The sequence below is a fragment of the Penicillium robsamsonii genome (genome assembly GCF_028829455.1).
Source record: "Penicillium robsamsonii strain IBT 29466 chromosome Unknown utg000005l_segment0_segment0, whole genome shotgun sequence".
NCBI lineage: Eukaryota > Fungi > Ascomycota > Eurotiomycetes > Eurotiales > Aspergillaceae > Penicillium > Penicillium robsamsonii.
This window is the reverse complement of record NW_026643223.1, coordinates 4207109-4226248: the sequence shown is the minus strand read 5'-3', so window position 1 is coordinate 4226248 and position 19140 is coordinate 4207109. Positions and strand designations below refer to the sequence as shown.

The 19140-nt window shown below is 49.6% G+C and overlaps 8 protein-coding genes across 8 annotated transcripts; 4 read left to right on the top strand and 4 right to left on the bottom strand.

Moving 5' to 3' along the window:
- Nucleotides 1-1434: 1434 nt before the first annotated feature.
- Nucleotides 1435-2815, top strand: N7447_009629 (Zn(II)2Cys6 transcription factor domain-containing protein; the record flags this gene model as incomplete). The annotated part of the gene is made up of 2 exons (XM_057233891.1): nt 1435-1870; nt 1932-2815. The coding sequence occupies 2 exons, from the start codon at nt 1435-1437 to the stop codon at nt 2813-2815; spliced, it is 1320 nt and encodes a 439-aa protein (XP_057083433.1).
- A 1348-nt stretch (nt 2816-4163) lies between these two features.
- On the bottom strand, nt 4164-4796 carry N7447_009628 (YbhB/YbcL family Raf kinase inhibitor-like protein; the record flags this gene model as incomplete). Its single annotated transcript, XM_057233890.1, has 1 exon — nt 4164-4796. One exon carries the CDS (start codon nt 4794-4796, stop codon nt 4164-4166), a length of 633 nt encoding a protein of 210 aa, XP_057083432.1.
- A 533-nt stretch (nt 4797-5329) lies between these two features.
- On the bottom strand, nt 5330-5991 carry N7447_009627 (Phosphatidylethanolamine-binding protein PEBP; the record flags this gene model as incomplete). The annotated part of the gene is made up of 2 exons (XM_057233889.1): nt 5330-5487; nt 5652-5991. The coding sequence occupies 2 exons, from the start codon at nt 5989-5991 to the stop codon at nt 5330-5332; spliced, it is 498 nt and encodes a 165-aa protein (XP_057083431.1).
- Nucleotides 5992-6567: 576 nt separating this feature from the next.
- Nucleotides 6568-8652, top strand: N7447_009626 (uncharacterized protein; the record flags this gene model as incomplete). The annotated part of the gene is made up of 3 exons (XM_057233888.1): nt 6568-6868; nt 6921-7163; nt 7250-8652. 3 exons carry the CDS (start codon nt 6568-6570, stop codon nt 8650-8652), a joined length of 1947 nt encoding a protein of 648 aa, XP_057083430.1.
- Nucleotides 8653-9385: 733 nt separating this feature from the next.
- On the top strand, nt 9386-10132 carry N7447_009625 (uncharacterized protein; the record flags this gene model as incomplete). The annotated part of the gene is made up of 2 exons (XM_057233887.1): nt 9386-9655; nt 9740-10132. The coding sequence occupies 2 exons, from the start codon at nt 9386-9388 to the stop codon at nt 10130-10132; spliced, it is 663 nt and encodes a 220-aa protein (XP_057083429.1).
- A 2054-nt stretch (nt 10133-12186) lies between these two features.
- Nucleotides 12187-13884, top strand: N7447_009624 (Major facilitator superfamily domain general substrate transporter; the record flags this gene model as incomplete). The annotated part of the gene is made up of 2 exons (XM_057233886.1): nt 12187-12538; nt 12590-13884. 2 exons carry the CDS (start codon nt 12187-12189, stop codon nt 13882-13884), a joined length of 1647 nt encoding a protein of 548 aa, XP_057083428.1.
- A 639-nt stretch (nt 13885-14523) lies between these two features.
- On the bottom strand, nt 14524-15904 carry N7447_009623 (putative integral membrane protein; the record flags this gene model as incomplete). Its single annotated transcript, XM_057233885.1, has 5 exons — nt 14524-14918; nt 14986-15050; nt 15113-15504; nt 15553-15663; nt 15722-15904. 5 exons carry the CDS (start codon nt 15902-15904, stop codon nt 14524-14526), a joined length of 1146 nt encoding a protein of 381 aa, XP_057083427.1.
- A 1329-nt stretch (nt 15905-17233) lies between these two features.
- N7447_009622 (intradiol ring-cleavage dioxygenase) lies at nt 17234-18567 on the bottom strand (the record flags this gene model as incomplete). The annotated part of the gene is made up of 3 exons (XM_057233884.1): nt 17234-17858; nt 17932-18256; nt 18312-18567. The coding sequence occupies 3 exons, from the start codon at nt 18565-18567 to the stop codon at nt 17234-17236; spliced, it is 1206 nt and encodes a 401-aa protein (XP_057083426.1).
- Nucleotides 18568-19140: the final 573 nt, after the last annotated feature.

Below are 19140 nucleotides of genomic sequence, written 5' to 3'. Positions count from 1 at the left end.
TTGATAAAGTGAAGCGAAATAAATTTCGACTCGTTGTAATTGTCTTGATTGTATTAGATGTTGTCCGGCGCTTGGACGATCTTAGATTGCCTTTAAGATAACCTTACAATACCGGGTGCTACAAAACGTGGTGTGTAGAGTGTGAAGGAAATTTGAAAGAGGCCATGTCAGACGGGGATACGCTCGACATTAAGATTGTCGAATTCCCTTCAGCTTGAAGGGCATAGAGGTAGGAGATACAACATGAACCTCAATCTTCACAAACATAGTTCCATCAATAACTCATGATATTTCCATGCATTCCACTTTCGCAATCAGCCCACAAGGCTTCGGTTCAAAAATTGAATCATTGCGACTGTCCCGAGCAACCACACCGCCACTCTACGCCTGTGGCATTCAATGGGAATTGCCAATCGCATTATCATTAGGACATTACATGACGTTGGATAGAGCCAAGTTGAAAAGCAAAGTAATTCGCATACAATAATGGTTGCTAGGTCGACGTTTCGTCTACCGAAATAATCATATTAGAAATACCAGATGCATTTTTCAGACAGGGATGACGCACCAATCGTTGTCTCTGGATAGGCACCATCAGAAAACTGTCGTCGTACCAGGCGAATAGATACTCCGGCTAGGACCAGCATGGAGAGAAATGTCGACAGATTGAATAACGGATACTGCCGTTATGGGAGCTTCTCGTCCGCTGCTACATATTGTAGTCCAGATTTATGTATGCTGTCTAATGACTCCCTTGACTCTCCATCTGAATTTCCTGCAATGTGTCATCAACTGGAATAGGACGTTGCTCGAGAACGGAAGCAACTGCTTTCATGTGCAACAGCCGCTTGTATGCTGGCGTAAGGAAGCATACGAGCTCCATGAAATGCGAATACCATACACCGGCGCCACTAATATCAATTAGCATTCGAAAAGGTTGCTGAAGTATACTGCACCACTTGAATCGTTCACCAAGGGATGATGAGATAAGGTTGATGATCGTTGAACAGTGAAGGCCGGCACGGAGTACAAGTGCAGTACTCGTACGCAGGTCCCAAGGAGGGTATGACAAAACTATTTGTCAGTAGTAAAGTTCACGATCCATGTAAGCTTTTGTCCTTCCGGCAATTGCTGCCAAGGGAGCTCATAATGGTGTGGGTAAACAGTGTCGCCTTTCATCATGAATGCTGGAGTGCAATCAAACGTGGTCCTGTGCTGTTGGACAATAGGGATTCTCAACTGAGAGGTGAGGGTACTAATCAGGCGATGGAATATAAATATCTCGAATTGACCCAAGCCAAGAGAGAACCAGACTTATCGATCTTGGAGTTGAAGACAACAACACTTGACATCCTTATCGACGATTTCTATATGGCCGAGACCTCTACCAAGAGGTCTCCCCAGTCTAACGGTCAACTACTTCCCAACCAAAAAATGCGCACAACCTGTAACGCTTGCCAACAGGCGAAGATACGATGCAGCCACACTTGCCCGTGCGAACGTTGCGAGAGCCACGGGTATGAGTGTGTCTATTCGATCTCGCAGCCGTTAGGCCGGCCTGCCAAGAAGAAGATGGCCCGGCCGCCAGCGGTGGCTGCAGGCGTGAAGACGCGCAGGGGGGAGGCGGAGGTAGTTGACTGTCCGAATCGGCGATGTGCGGGGAGGGCACCGCGGCCAACCCCAACAGGGAGGGCGCGCAGGGCGCGCATGGTCCCGAGTCGGATCCTGAGTCCAAGTACAGCACCCGGCTCGGGTACTAGGTCAGGGGAAGGGTCACACAGGAGCGACTTCAGCGCCGGCACTGAAGTCACACCACCGGAGGAAGACTTTCAGTGGCCGAGTTTCACGGAGTTGTCCTCGGACGTTCCAGGTGAGCACAGACCTAGTCCATGGGTATATAGATGTCGGTAGATGACTGTGGGAATTCTCAGAAAACCACACAAATAGAGACCGGATTCAGGACCAGGACTTCGTCAGCACGAACGAGGCCAATAGCCACGTCGATCCAGGATTCACCAACACCAGCCTGGATCGCTCGTTTGACCGAGCTGACGGATTCGAAAGTTTTGGAGGTCCCCATTTTCCCGAGCCGTGTGTTGGCTATTCCACACAGTGTTGTTGTCCCCAAATCGGTTTGATGGTCGACGAGCCTCCCATTGGACATGCGCCGGGCACCCAGTTTGCGTCACTCTTTCGAGGTGGTGCAATCTACCCCTTTAGCCTCGCACCGAACGCAATTCAGGTCTCGGGAACAGTGCAGGATCCGGCTAGAATCATGGAATTGCCCTCCAATGAAGTCTGGCAAGATCCCGTTGAAACTGATCCCAGTCAATATCTTCCACCAGGAGATATTGACCTCGAGGGACTGCCGGAAGATACTTCTTCCCTTCACTGCGATTGCTATGCCCAAGCATTCAGTGAAGTCGTTCGATCCGACGAGGCCCAAAGGGCAAATATGACATTGCACCACCTAGAAAGGGTGCAGCGACAGGGAGTGGTCATCCTTCAATGTCAAGTATGCTATGTCTCAAACGCCAGGGCTAACATCCTCACCTTATTAGTCATGGCAATTGAGAAAGCGGCACGGGCGTTGAAGGTGAGGGTCAAATTGGCCATTACCTCAGTGCAGGGGGGGATTTGTTCCGTCTGGGGGGAGGAGGACATCAGCCAGATGCACCGTTGTCTGTCTCATCTGTCAATAATTGTCCGTTTCATCCACCAAGATCTCGAGTGCTGCTCGTCTTCAAAGTGGCAGTTGATAATGGCTGATGAGACAGATCGCCGGCTGCAGTCGATTACTCGAATATTTGAGTGATTGCTGGTTGAAAAGTGTGTATATCGCAAACGCGGAATGGAGCCTGAGAGTTCGTGAGATTTTCCAAGTTTTCAGGTACTCACATCAGTAGAAAAAAGCGATAGACGAGTGCTGATTTAGACAGTTCCATCGACGCTATATGGCTCGTTCTTGTAGGAAAGCCCACTCAACTTTGTATATTGAGACTGGAAATCGCCGACGAAGCCCGATCCCTACAAATTGAAGTCAATGGACACTGCTATTCGCTTAATCACCGATCGGGGAGATACCCTTGAACGATAATCAAGTCCCCGGCAAATTATTGGATTACCAAGAAAATCCGGCCAGTCATCCTAGTTAGAACAGTCAAAGTCAACACCCTAGGATGGATGCAGTTGCACTAGCAAAGGGTGTTGTGTCAGCTGGCTCGCACAGAAAACTTTAAGTAAAGAAGGGTTTTACACGATTGACCATTTTAGAGCGCTTTTCCAATGGAACATTCTCGAAAGGAACGAGGAAAGTAGGCATGTCGTTCATATAGATTGCTCCCTGCAGCCAGGTCAAGTACTGGTAGTTGGGTATTTATAGCGATCCAATAGTTGAAATCTCATGACACGATGTCCCAACCGAAAGTTATCATCACTAGAATATGCCGGAAAAAAGCAGGTTACGGGAAGGAAAAGTGCAGGCTTTCGGTGGATTCCACCAGAACCTGGAAATACTGCTTCTATGACAATCTCTCGAGTATCATCACACTTCGGCTTTCTTTTTAACGCGATGATGCCATCAGCCAAACGAAGAAAAGGCCGCCTTGTGTGCTAGAAATGAACTCTGCACATCTCGAACAATACCTGATCATAAAGAGCTGGCGTGGTTGTATAGTCTTGTCTGTCGTAGAACGATATAATTTGCAGACAGGTTGGAGAGTGAGAGAAGGGACCAAAATCCCCATTGGACAATCCCGTCCATGATTGGCATTGCACGGCGGGCTACAAGACTGATGTAGACCCACGAATGCACACTTCCATTGATCAAAAGGCCCTTTCAGCGTCGAATAAGAACAAAATATGCATCTCCGATCTGACGTGAGATATCACGTATGATATTTCAAATTAGCCTAGGGGGCTTGAGCTACTACCGGTGACGATTGCAAGGATTGGTTAGAAAATGCACGATATAATTGAATATGACAATAGAAGGACATATGTTGTTAGTAGGACTTTAACGATACTTACATGGGTCCTAGTGAATGTATGGGAAAAGAAATGCACACCCACTACCCAAGCACCTTGGACCCATTTTTCAAACCCGCACCTCATGTGCGTCCACGCTGATTATGCTCACCGACAGTAGTTTTCTTCATGGCGACCTAGTTGGGCCAGGGCTTTTCAAAAATGCCAGTCCACTGCGCCCAGCCGATGACCTTGCCAACCATAGCGCGCTTGATATCCTTCTTACTGGCCTTCTCGGGAGCGTTGAACTTCAGAGACTCTTTGAGAGCAATCACAGTGAAGACATAGCGATGCTTTCCGTGACCGAGGGGTGCACCAGCACCGACATACGGCAATCCAAGTATATTGGGCACAAAGCGCCAACCAGCAACGGTCAGGCGGGAGATCTTGGCGTGCTCATCTGGCTTGACGTCAGCCGCTTTAGCCTTGGTGGTCGTTGCAGGAATTGCCCATAGGAGACCGTGGTGGACGACAAGGAATGGGACGGGTGGATCGAGGTCTTCACATAGGAGTACGTACTCCTTGACTTCCTCACGACAGTTTGGAGAGGTCCACTGTAGCTCTGGAAGGCAGCCCTTGCCATCATCAGCTTTACAGGTACAGTGAAGATGTAGCTTGGAGCCTGGTGGACCAGTGTCGGGTGCTTCGAGGGTCATGTTTGGCTCAGGAAGGTCTTTGAAGGCCAGGCAATGAATAATCTGACCCGAATCATGGCCACGGATCGGGTACAGCAGCCGACCAAGGATGAATTCGAGATAATGGAGAACCATGGCGCATAGATTTGATAGAGCTGCGGATGTGAGTTCTTTTTGTGTGAAGAAAGAAGAACAAAAGTCGCGATATTGACGTTCGGAGAAGGGTAGGTGCGGCCCGATTGGGAAGCTGCCCTGTACCGGCCCGGAATCGGCAAGATCAACTGGGCCTCATCTCTCAATGTTATTTTTCTGTGAAGTTCTGATGTTCGAAGTTGATACGCTCCATGCATATATGCATTCAAGCATTTAAGCTCTAGGGTATAATGTATGAACTCTGTTTGTGGGGACGAACAGGTGGTCCTCATAATGCTTGTGCTTTCCTCTCTTCCAATCCGTAGTCACAGCTTACTCCTTGAAATCACTGCGGTAGTTCAATATCCCAAGCAAGGCCAAGTACGTCATTGGTTCTGATTACTCCAGTATTTATGCTTAGTTGATGTTCACTCGGTGCTTGATCTTGCGCTTTCAACCCGAGCGTGCAACTGATACATGATGATGGCAAAGCTCTATCGACATGATGAGATGACAAAAGGATATTGATCGAGATATTATTTCAGAGACAAAATAACAGCTGTTGGGTGCTCCGCTCCCAGTAACGACGCAACAACGCTCGCATAACCTGTAAACTCACCGGTTTCCTTCGCGATGGTTGAAATCTCGTCTTCGGCCAAGGAGGCAAAGGTTTCCTTCTCCAAGGGTGCCCACCCTAAATTCCGAAGTCGATTCGCCCTATTTCTTGCATTTGAACCGACCACCATCCCCAAATAATCCCCGAACAAATCGCCCCACTGTTTCTCCGGGATGGGCCTCGGAGTAGATTGGTCAATACACCGCCCCATCTCCTACGACCAACCCCAGCAGCGCATTCACCCGAAGACAACTCTTGGCCGTTTTCACAACAGAAGTACGGATTCTCCACAATCTCAGTGACAGGTGCACGCTCCATCCAATGCAGCAGAACCATATATCCCCTGGCAAGGTCTTTGACATGAATCTGATTCCAAACGGCGAGACCCTTCCCGATCTGACCCGCGTTGCCATGCTTGAGGGAGTATCGAATGTGCGTCGGTAATTCGATCGAGAGGCGGTTCTCCCTAGTGGTTACGCCGTAGATAAGGGGCGGAATCATTAAAGCAAGGTTGCCCCACCGTTGTGGATATAGATTGTTTGCAGTCCTTGCGCCGCTTGGTATCTCGGTATCTGGTGCCATCGACGATTGCTTGGACCGATGGCAAGTGGTCTGCAGTTGCGATATGGAAGACGATGTCGGTAACCGCGACCTGGTTATTGATTACTGATGCATCGTCCAGGTTCCCAACCACCGTTTCGACACCCAAATTGGCGTGATCTACCACCGCTGATTCACGACGGACGAGGGTTGTTACTTTATAGTTCGATACGAGCAGCAGGTCTATGACCTCCCCGCCGATAAAATCGGGTCCAAGAAGGAATACAGTGGCAGGCATGCTAAAGATGAGAAGGTAATTTAATTGGGAATGTTTGCGCAACGTTCAGGTTAACTATGGATGAATGTAGATTGACGTCGCGATTATTAAGAACTCGCCTCAATTCTGCATAGAGGATATCCATGGATCGGATTTGGTTTCAAATTGGAGATCATAGAGGTAATCTCACTTGCCTCATGGCGATTTCAGGCTTCATTTGTGGTAGTGGGTTGTAGAATAAATATGTGTTGGGAAATGAAGTTTGTTCTAGCTGCCATTGAATTTGAAAGCAGATACTAGTTCATTGCTTATGGTTTATAGGGCTATCTAGATATTCCCAAATGGGTGTAGATCCTGCCGATCCTATGACATCAGCATTGCTGGGGCCCAGCCCTGCTTCCGCCCGCATCCGTCGATGTGTACCTGGGTTCCTGAATTTCTGGATTGGGGGAATTTCAACAACCTTCTCCTCCATGCTATCCTATATATCTGCTGCCTTCCGGTCCCCGTCGCCAGACGAAGGCGTACAGCAGCGGCCACCACGGTATGCCGGTGAAGATACCACCCCTACGAGCCGCCGGGAGATCTTAGGATGGTACTCCTACGGGATTGCGGCTGAAGTGTTCGCGGTCTGTGGCGTAGGTTCGTCAAGCCATATTTACAATAAAAAAAATCAAATACTAATCCCTACTAGGATCTTTTCTACCCCTCACCTTGGAACAATTAGCCCGAGAGCGCGGCACTCTGCAAACGAGCCGCCTTCCCTGTATTCAATCATCGACAGGGAACAGCACGCATGATGCTGAAAATGGCCAATGTGTGGTCCCTGTATTCGGCCTCGAGATCAACACAGCTAGCTTCGCCATGTACACCTTCTCGCTGGCAGTGCTTATCCAGGCGCTAACATTAATATCGTTCAGCGCGCTGGCGGATTACGGTATGCTTACAGACCGCCGGACTGAGAATTTGTAGTGTGAAAAAGAGACATGGGTTAACGTCAGCTTTGTTTTGTTGAATGCTTAGAGAATAACCGCAAGACGTTGCTTATGGTATTCGGATTCGCCGGTGCGCTCGCCAGCATGTTGTTCGTCTTCATTGCACCACCGATCTTCGTTCTCGGATCGATATTGGTCGTCATCGGTGTGACCTGTCTGGGGTCATCCTTCGTCGTGCTGAACTCTTATCTACCTGTGCTTGTCGCCAACGACCCATCTCTACAAGATAGTAATGCCGCGGAATTGTCGAGCTTCGACCGGGACGGAGGTAACTCGGAATGGAATGCTTGGGGGAACGATGATGCCGACGCCGATAGTTTGGATGGACTGCAGCCATCGGGCGAGCCACAGGGTTCACTAGAAGGTGGAATGGGATCCAAGACCCCACCCTCGTCCTCACCGGAGCTGCAGCTATCCACCAAAATCTCCTCCAGAGGCATCGGTCTTGGATATTGCGCAGCCGTATTTGTGCAAATCATCAGCATTATCATGCTGATCACATTATCCAAGACCTCGCTTGCAAAATCGTCTCCCAGTCTTCCCATGCGGTTTGTATTGCTTTTGGTCGGCATCTGGTGGGGCGCATTCACCCTGGTCACTCGTAATTTACTCAAAGCACGACCGGGGCCTCAGCTGGACACGGTCTCCACCAAAGGTGCAGGAAGATGGCGCGCTTGGCTGCGCCTGGTTGGCTTTGCCTGGAAATCCCTCTGGCAGACCATCAAAGTAACGATGAAACTGCGCGAAGTCCTCATCTTCCTTGTAGCATGGTTCCTACTCTCCGACGCGATGGCCACTGTCTCTGGAACAGCGATTCTCTTCGCACGCACAGAACTCAAACTGAGCACGCCCCTAATCGGACTCCTCTCGATCACCGCCACGGTGTCCGGCATGACGGGCGCATTCCTATGGCCACACGTATCGCGGTACTTCGGGCTGCAGCCTAATCAAACGATTATCCTGTGCATTGCCATGTTTGAGCTGATCCCACTCTATGGTTTGCTTGCTTACATCCCCTTCGTCAAAAGCTGGGGTGTATTTGGGTTACAACAGCCGTGGGAGATCTTTCCACTAGCCATCGTGCACGGAGTAGTATCGGGTGGACTAGCATCATACTGCCGGTCGTTCTTCGGGCTTTTAATTCCCCCCGGTAGTGAGGCTGCGTTCTACGCTCTTTATGCTGCCACGGACAAGGGGAGCTCGTTTATTGGACCGGCTATTGTAGGTGTCCTTGTCGATGCAACCGGCCAAGTCCGGAGTGGCTTTTTCTTCATTGCCGTTCTAATACTTCTCCCGATTCCCCTCGTTTGGATGGTCAATGCAGACAAGGGTCGGCGTGAAGGTTTGGCTATGGCTGAAACTCTGGGCAAGTCACACGGTGGGCCCACTGAGTATGCCCAGGAAGCTGAAGGACTCCTGGCGCGCGAGTAGATTAGACTACATACACTCCACAACAGAGGCTGAGGCTGAGTTATGACATATTATGAAATACAATAACAGTCGGGTGCTTTTGCGACCTTGTCATGTTCTTGATCTTTTTGGATGTCTTGGATATTCTTTGTGTCTTGATTTGGATCTCTCTCTTCTCGGTCTGTAGCCGAACGACTAAACCCTACAAACCAATTTTCCATTCGACAAATCTAAGGGAAAGTGGAAAAGAAAATTTAGACCCATTAGTAAAGACATTATTAGCGAGCATTTTGAGGGCTTTTTCCGGTTGAAAATGTCTCAATTTCAGCGTCCAAAATAGATATGGTTTACATTCCACAATTTGGCCCCAAGTCAAGCTTTTTAGTAGGCAGTGAAATACACACCATGTGGAGATATGCGTCCAATTTCCAATTAAACAACTCCATTGAGAAACTGTAGACTCAACTAGTAACCAATTAAACAATGTGAAATCCCCTAGCTTGCCCGCGAAGTGGATTATACAGGGTCTTAGCCGATGACTCCCGATGCTTGGTTTCGTTTGTTGCAGCCTAGAGAGCTTGCCAGCCATGTCTTATTGAACAAAATTCGGAGAAATTAGAAGTTGTAGGCAATGAAATGTTTAACATAAGACACCGACCTAATGGCCGAAATATAAAGATTCACACGTTCTCTGGGCGAAAATATGGCAAGACCCAACGGTTCTTCTGTACTCTTTCCCATCATAATCTTCACAATGCTCACCAGTGCTATTTTCTCCTCTCTATTCCTACTCGCCAGTGCACAGCCATGGAAACGAGGTATCTTTATCGAGCCTGTCACAGACTGCTCTCAACTCCCATCCTACAACAACCATACAAATATGGCCGGACCTTGGACGCTCAAGGTCGATAGCTGCTACAACGGAACTGCCACTCGAGGGCTATGCAGTATCGAGGGCTTTCAGTCTAGCCAGGATATCACACGACAGCGAGAAGACAGACCCAACACAATCGAGCATGGATTTGTAAGTTCTCACCCTATGGAAGCAGTCCATTCGTGAATATATATACACATCACGTCAGGTAAAACAAGATTAACAAAAATCTAGATCACGATCGTGGGCGATAAAGACAACATCAAAACAACCCTCCGCTGCAACGGCGCCCTAAACAGAATCGAAGCATACGTCCTCTCCGGTGTCTCCCCGGGCGCCCTGGACTGGCACGCCGTCGGAATAGACCACCACCCCAGCACGGGGCGACTGGTTTGGGGCAAACCCAAAGCCGTGCCTATACAGGCGTACAGACATTACCACCACGGTAGACCTGTCAAAGGGCTCTTCCTCGGGTCGAACAATGAGACAAATTGGTCTATGCACTCGTCTGGGAGGGATGTGAGTATCATAGATATGAAGCCGTTTTGGGTTATGCGATTGATGATCCCGGAGACGAGTATTCGGGAGAATGAGTTTAGGACGTTGATTCGAATTGATGGGAGCTGAGTCTGGTCGTTCTTTTCGCTACTTGCATTTACATGGCTGTTGTGTTTCCTATTATACCCCGTTGATGCATACTGGTGTTGGTGCTACGTTTATGCTGAACAGGTTCTCAACGCCGCCCGTCATCCTACATTTTACCAAATAATAGATATAATTAGCATAATCCTTGCATATCCTTTCGGGATAGATGGTAGTCTCCTACTTTCTTTGGGTTATGATCTCTATACTCTTCTGATACACAAGCATCTCCAGCTATCCATCATGGATATTCGCGCCATGCAGGATATTCCCATCAAAGATGTTTATTCGCTTCCGAATCTTCCTCGAGTCCTATTAATCTGTGCTGTAGTAGAGAGGAAAGGGGTAGTGACGCCCCTAGCTCTTTGGCTGTCGAAGCAACTCTCTCCTTTGATTGTTTGTTGTTGGTCCTTACCTTACCTCCATGGGTCAGGCACCTTCACGGCTTGAATTTCTCCGCATGTGATCAATCCTCTTTACTAGAGATAGATTAACACCATTCGCAACTCTCATGACTTGTCTATGGTGCATTATACTCGAATCACCCGGTGTAACGCCCGATTATCGCTGGGCCTTATTGAGATCTAAAGCATATCTAGGTACACGAACCGGTCATAGGCAAGTGGTTGGACCTTGCTCTGCTGAAACGGCAGAATGTTAATATAGCATGTAGGCGAGTGATCTGTTGTACAGCGAGATTGACACGCCACTAGTTGGCGATATTAGGGTTCGCCTTTTTTAGCCTGAGGTTGCTCATGGTGAGTAATCAGGGGAATCACGCCATGACATTATACCAGAACACAGAGGATGCTGCTGGGATGAGCTCGGAGAGAGAGTCCAAGAGTATTTTTGGTCTTTTTGAGGGTCTTTTTGTAATAGTCTTCTCAGTGAGTATTTCAGATATTATGGAAAGACCTCCCATCGTGCCTTGGATGCTCCAGGTAGATATATCAATTAGACCTCTCTGGGATTACGATTCATCGACTATTTATCGTTGTCTTTATTTCTCTCGATTGGATTCAGCCTATTTACACTTGCCACAACATCGGAGCTCATAGCTCCAGAGAAACCTTCCCACCGGTATCACCCGTGGAAGCCCACTTGGCCTGTATCACCAAACGGCTATGATTGGCCAGAAAGCTGGTATGCACGTGAGCTGCCAGATCGAGAGATTTAAAGATTCCATACAGAGTCGGGTGTGATACCGAGAGTGGATATATCCCTTTGGCGAAGAGGTAGCATATGTGGGCATCAATTAAATTGAACACGCGGCATCCCTGTCCGAAGGAAGGCCAAGCGTCCCAGCAAATGTACGAAAACCCCAGATTTCCCAAAAGAAAAAAACCGTTCCATCGGGAATCCGGGGAGATTGTCAAATTACCGATGGGTCAAGGTCGATAGGCCGGCCCGACACGCCGTGCCAGAATATCTTCAACGCACCTAACGGATTATTCTTCCAATGGGGGGAAAAAGATTCGGCCGGATTCTTGTTTTTTAATGGGGGATTCTCCCGAAGTGTTGGTTCGGCCATAATCCCCGTTACAGGAAAGGTATAGCTTCATTTTCCACATTCCGGGGGCGTTAGCGCTAACCAGCTTCGGCCAATCACATCGTGTTATCGTATTTCTCCAACCTCGCTTCCCCAGACCCCAACACCACTGCCGGCTGAATTGATCCTGCGTTTCCTACCTGGCACTATTCTTGTTGCCGATAGGTGCAAATTTCACACCGTCATGTCCGACATTCCAGAATTGGTCTAGACGAGTTGGCCGGCATGTAGTACGACCGGGAGATGTCTCTCGACACTCTATTCAGAATCCAATTAGCCTGAATAACGGGTGGGCTGATGACAGTCTGGGGATCAGGTGCTGAATTGACCTTTCTTTCTCCACAACCCCAGATGCACGCTAATGCAAGTGTGGATCCTAGCTGTTCGGATGTCGTGAGAATTCACGTATATAGACGACAATCTCCCCCCTGTCTGAGAGTGAGTGGTATCTTGTATCACAATCGTCAATCGTCATATCTCTTTGTCCACCATGGCGTCCACGGTTGATACTGTACTTGCGGTGGAGAAGTCCGCCGCCAACCATGTCGAAGATACTCTGGGCCATGGCGCCATCGACGAGGCCAAACAGGCAACCGACGACGAGCACGCGCAGTCACTGATGCAGGCCTTGCGGGAGAACCGAAAGGCTGTGATGTGGTCCGTTTTGGTCTCCGTGTCCATCATCATGGAGGGATACGATACCATCCTGATGGGCAACTTCTTCGCCTACCCCTCGTTCAATAAGAAGTACGGACAGGATTACGGTGGTGACATCGGATGGCAGGTATCTGCACCTTGGCAGACGGGCCTGAGCATGGCCAGTACGGTTGGATGTATCTTCGGTAAGCTTTTCTGTCAATGAACCACAGAACAAGCACTGACATGATCAACAGGTGGTATCTTGAACGGATACTTAGCGTCCAAGCACGGTTACCGAATTGTTATGATCGTCGCCCTTGCCTTCCTCACATGCATGATCTTCATCACATTCTTCGCCAACTCTGCAGCAGTCCTCCTGGTCGGCCAGATTCTTTGCGGTCTCTCATGGGGAGTGTTCGCCACTGTCGGACCGGCTTACGCATCTGAAGTGTGCCCCACCGTGCTGCGCGGTTATCTCACCATCTACGTCAACCTGTGCTGGGCCATCGGCCAGCTGATCGCCTCCGGTGTTCTCTACGGACTCGTCGGCCGAACCGACCAATGGGGCTACCGTATTCCCTTCGCTCTGCAGTGGATTTGGCCCGTTCCTTTGATCGCTATTGCATTCTTTGCGCCCGAGAGTCCCTGGTGGCTCGTCCGCAAGGATCGACTAGATGATGCGAAGCGCAGCATCCGCCGACTTGGCGGCAGCAAGACTGAAGACCAAATTAACGGACAACTCGCCATGATGCTTCACACGATCAAGCTCGAGTCCGAGATTGAAGCCGGCACCAGCTACTACGACTGCTTCAAGGGAGTTGACCTGCGCCGCACTGAGATCTGCTGCATGGCCTTCGTTGGCCAGATTCTGTCCGGCAGTACCTTTGCCTACTCGCCTACCTATTTCTTTATTAACGCCGGCCTGAACACGAACAACTCCTTCCAGCTCGGTGTCGGGTGCACTGCCATTGCCTTTGTCGGAACTTGCTTCTCCTGGTGGTTGATCACCGGATTCGGCCGCCGCACACTTTACGTCTACGGCCAAGGAATCCTCTGCGCCATCCTCTTCCTGATTGGCATCCTCGATGTGTCCTCAAAGGCGAACGGCATCAAGTGGGCGCAAGCCGGGCTCTGCTTCGCCTGGCTCTTGACCTACTCCCTGACCGTTGGACCGATTGCCTACGCCATTGTCTCAGAGACCTCATCCATGCGTCTGCGTCCTCTGACTGTCTGCGTCGCCCGCACAGCATACCAGATTATCAACGTCGTGTCACAAGTTCTGGAGCCCTACTTCATGAACCCAACAGCGTGGAACGCCTCCGGAAAGACTGGATTCTTCTGGGGTGCCACCGCACTCGTTGCCTTCCTCTGGGCCTTCTTCCGTCTCCCTGAGGCCAAGAATCGCACCTACGCAGAGCTGGACATCCTGTTCGTCCAGAAGGTCTCTGCGCGCAAGTTCTCCAAGACTGCTGTCGATGTTTATGCGGTTCACAATTATGAGTCCCAAGAGGGTCTTGTGCGTGAAAAGACCAACGAGACTAAGCAGTAAATTAATAAATAGTGATATTACCCAGGCGGTTGTGTATGATGTCATGTGTGAATTGACTTGGCATGTTTTAGCAAATAGTGAATTTAATACCCAGCGGACATTTCCCTTCAACATGCGCGAAAATAACATGGAATGAGATGTTTGATAGTGCGGCTCTAGGAAGGATATTGTATATCGGTGGATCAGGATCGGCAAGATCAATAAATCTTGGCGATGTAGACAAGGCTAGTCTTTTGCGCGTCTAAAAATAGGCGGAAGAGGCGAGACCGTTTACTTCTGCTTTTGCCACATGTATTTATCCTATGGAAATTCAAGTTCATATTCAGTAGGAATTGACTTTGCCTTCGTATAGATAATTCTCAGACATCCCATGGCAGGGGCGATATAGGTCTGGGTTTGATGATGGACGTAAAATATATTGTACGGTCCAGGTGAGCTAACTTGGCTCATTCGAACTATGCGAAGGTCGTGGAATCTGAACAGTGCATCATGATCGATTGTTGGTCCCCAGCGAGTGAGCACGCGGTTATTCCCGCACAAGAAACCTGCACATTTCGAGTGCAATGTGGGCTGAATAGTCATGAATTTATACAGAGCATTATAAATGATTAATAATAGGTATACATGGGCCTAGACCTGTCATGAATTGCGCACAGACACGCGAACAGACCTCTCGACTTTCCACCCGGCACCGAGGTCGCCACCATACGGATCCAAGTTCTCTTCACTAGAACTAGGTAATTTGTGGTGCGAACCGGAGATAGTCGTCGTAACGCCGTGGTATTCGTCAGTACTTCCCCTGCCAGTCCAGAGTTGGCGCCCGTCATCACGGGAGATCTGCTTCGATGGCCTGGAACGGTGGAAGCCACCGGCGACGTTGCCGGATAGTGGAAACGAGCTTGCTGTACGGCTTAGACCATCCGAGGAACTGTCGCGGAGGAAGCGGACTAAGGGACGGAATGTTGTTAGGCACCCCGCTGTGATGCCGATTCCCGCTTCGACATTGGACCAGATGGAGATTTGGTAAGTGGCGTCTGTCTGTTGTTAGTGAACGTCTCTGTATTGCAATGGGGCGTCGCAATCGAGAAAAAGGGCGCGTACATAAAAAGTCTGGATCCTTATAGGAGTGGATGAAAGGCATGCGAATAATAACCGCAGCGCTCGCACTGTAGGGATATTAGCGTTTGCCACCGAATAGATTAAAGCCAAGTGCATCGGAATCACGAACACGCAACCAATCCCCAAGATAGCGACGATGGCACCCTTCGTGCGGCGATTCATGCGCAAATTCCAGATCAACGCCACCGGAAGCAATCCAATAGTCAAGTCTGTAATAGCGGCGCCGACACTATACAAGTAGGCGATGGCGATGAGGGGGTTTTTATCAATACACGAGCCATGAGCGTTCGGCTGCGCATGGTTCCAGAAATAGTCGACAGGGTTGCATTGGAAAATGGTGAAGAAGAAAAAGATGAGGCCAACAACAGTGGCGAGAGTCATAGCGGCGTAGAGGATGTATGCGTGGACGCGGGAGACAGTGATGCGGAGAAGGGCGATGATGATGGAGACTTTTGCGGCGACGCAAGTTAATACGTAGAAGAGTTGGGCTATCCACCAGCACTGGAAGTATGTGAGCTTGGATTCAGGATGCTAGGGCTGGGATCGTACCAGCATTGCGCGTTGCAGGTGGTCTGGGTGGTAAGTGAAATACGCCAATTTCCTCCCAAGTCCGTATTTACATCCAACAATTCCGCAGATGGCGAAGGCTGCGTTGAGGGCCTGCAAGGGAAGCGGTATTAGATGTTGTTCGTGTAGTGGACGGTGCAGGTTGACTCACCATGGCTATGACCATAATTCCGTCGTCCCACCCCCAAGCACGAACGATCCGTGTGCGAACGAAGCATCTTAGGATCACGCTTAACAATGACATAGCGAAGAAGATAGAAGTAACGATCAGAATTGCCTTGTTGTGGCTGTCATCGAAGGCGCCCGCCTCAGTCACTTCGATTTTAGCATCCATAATGAACGAGCGGAGGGCACCGGGATCCCATCCGCATAGAAAGAAAAGACCAAAAAGAATGAGACAAAATGGAATAGTTCCTGGTTATATTCGACGATCCCCGGCTATTCTAACTTCAATAAATCATGATATTGTAGGCTCGAGACCTCTAGGTTTTGTACCAAAAGTCGCGAAGTGGGCGGGCCTCGAAAATACGGACCCCTGTGGACATGCATCGAGTAATAGCTGGTATAGTGGGGGCATATGGGTATGGGATCTTCGGATCCAGACTATTTTCGATAGATCGGCACATGGGATCGCCTAAAAAGCCGACAAATTGGGGTTAGAGTATAGAGAGTGGTTTTTTGCTCGATTGAAATTTGGGTGACTCCAACGGGGAATCTGATGTTTACGGTTCTCGAGGAATTGGAGATAATGGGATGGTATGTGTTTTGAGTTTCGCCATGCTTCCCCTTGGAACAAATATAACCATGGAAGCATGGAAGCTGTTTCAGGCGAACGGAGGATATGGCCACATTGGTCCTCGAAAGCGAATTTGTGACATCTAGAACGTCATGCATGGTTTTGATTGGAGACATTTTACCTTATCGATCCTGGGTGAGGGGGGCCGAGGGCCCGAGGTTCAGGTTCAACCTTTACCTTGGACAACATTGGACAAATATTGAGGATTCTTCGAATGACTGGGGAAGGTTAGTGATACACCTATTGCGAGGCACTTTGGGGAATGGGCTGACTGATCCGGTAGGGCGGGAACACTGCAACCCTAAAGATATGTAAATAGGGTATCCTAGACTACTAATAAGGGAGAAAAATATTCAAAATAGTCAAGACTAGAAAGACCGGGCGCTCCAAGTCCTTGGAAAATAGAACACTTATAGTGTAGCCATGCCTCCTATGGAAAGATGTGCGCTTGAGCTAAAGATTAACGTTGGAGATGTTCGACTTGACCTAAGAACATGAAAACTTTGTTCGCCATTTTGATGCTTTTGCTTGGCATCTACAAAATGAGCCCGTGCGCGTCTATTCGCACTAAGCCCGCCACATCAGGGGCCAATTGCTCGTGTTCGGGCCACTTCCGTCAAGCCCTAATCACGTGCCTGGGTTTAGTTACGTCATATGGTTTTATCACGGGAAACCAGGGAGAGGAAGTGACAGAATGTCGGTGTTATCTGCGCGCAATGGCGCGACATTATCTATATATGAATAACGGGAGGGTCCTCTACATGCAGTTCCTAACAAACAGATGCAATCTCGGATTCCAGATGTCCTAAGAGGGCATTAGATTGCCCCTAATGGGATAAATCGGACATGCCCTCGTTTGTTCATCCCTCAAGCAGAGGTACCGGAGGCAGATGCACTAGGCACAACACTACCGGTACCACTAGGAACCGAACCAGAGGCACCGGAAGGAGCACCACCAACGTCGCCACCACCACCAAACGAGCTATCAGCATTCTGGTATCCACCGTCAGCATTATGGAAAGCAGCAATACTATAGTACGAGTCATCAGTATAATCGGCGGTAGTGTTGATTCCAATCTGAATCCAAGCGAACAATCCATCGTCCAGGCCCTCACCGAGGTAAATGTACTCGGGAAAGGGATCGTAAGCGCTATCAGCCTGCTCGATACTCCACATATCCTCGGCGTTGGAGGTGACATCCTGGGTGTTGGTGTTGTAGGGATATGTATCCTCGACAGCAGTGCGGAGGACCTCGTTCCAGAAGAGCTGGCCGATGTGGGCGACGCTACCGGTGTCGGCCTTGAGGGTCTTGTTCGGGAGAAGGGTTGCGTTCAGGTGGGTGAGGAGGTGGGTATGTGTTGCTCGGCCTTCGTAGTGACCTGGAATGATACTTTCGAAGGTTGCAACGCCGTCGCGGTCGGTCTGCTGGATACCGCGCAGGTAGGTTGAGTCCCAGCCGTCTGCGGCGTAGTTGCCTGACTCGGAGATTCCACTGTGGTCAAGTTGGTTAGATATGTGATTGGTTCCAATGGGATCATATACAAACGGAGGCACTGGAAACATACCTGTACACACCGGTGGCATTGGCTTGCCAGATATCAACCACCGCGCCAGGCACAGGCTTGCAGGTGTTCACGTCGATGTACTGCACCTCGAGGAAAACATCCACACCATCCGAGTACAGCTCCTCCTTGACATTCTGACGCACGACCTCACCCCAGACATAGTAGGGACCATCGGTGATAGTGGGCGACAGAACAAAGCTAGTGTTGGCACCGAAGACGACTGCCTCCGGTGTCGCGGGGCTGTAATCCAGAATGCCAGTGCGGTTGTGGTCAATGGCCTCCCACTTCTCTAGAGCAGCAAGGTCGCGGCGCCATTTTTGGGAAACTTGATGCACGTCAGCCGGTGTTTTATGGGCCATACAATCAAGGACTTGACTCACCGGAAGTGATCCCGCGCTTCTGGCGGAGCTTCTGGACGGTACGGGAGCGACGAGCGATGCTACGCTTGTTCAGCTCGCGAGCATGGAAAGCGTTCTCACAACTACCGAGGGAACGCTTAGCATGCACCGCCATGGAATCCCGGGTATGGATCTCACGCTTGACGACGTGAGGATCGTGCTTCTCTCCCGGGTGCGCAATGACAGGAGCCGCCAGACATGCAACTGCGATAGCGAGAAATTTGGATAGCTGGACCATTTTCAAGATATGATTGTATTGGTGGTTTTTGAAGGACTGGACCTCATGGCCGCGACGGCCTGGATTTATACCTCTTCGTGATACTCACCATCCCTGGACGCGTGTCGTTCTCAAAAACACGGCATCTTTAAACAACGGGATGACTGGCCTTCCTGCATGATCAATGGCTTAGACCTGAATGGTAGCAAGTTCGGGCCGTCTCCGACATAAGCTTGCTTGGCGCCGCGTCAACAGTCGATGAATACTGGTCGTTTGCAATCTGCGCCCCATGAGCTTATTAAATTTGGGAAAGAATCGCCCAAACTGGGCGAATCATGGTTCATCAATTCAAAACAAATCTTATTGAAGCATTCTCTTAGCCCTAGAGGACCTCGGGATTGCGCCTCGAAGCTGATGGCTGATTAAGCGGAGTGGCGGCTCCGAGTCCTTCACCTGGGAGTTAGGGCCCAAATAGGGGTAATCCTTTCCTTGGTTTGTTAAGCCTTACTAGGGCTTGGTTAGGTAGATGATGTATCTCCGAGGGAAACCTCAACCTGTGTCATACATGAGCCGATACTGGGAGCAAAAATCATC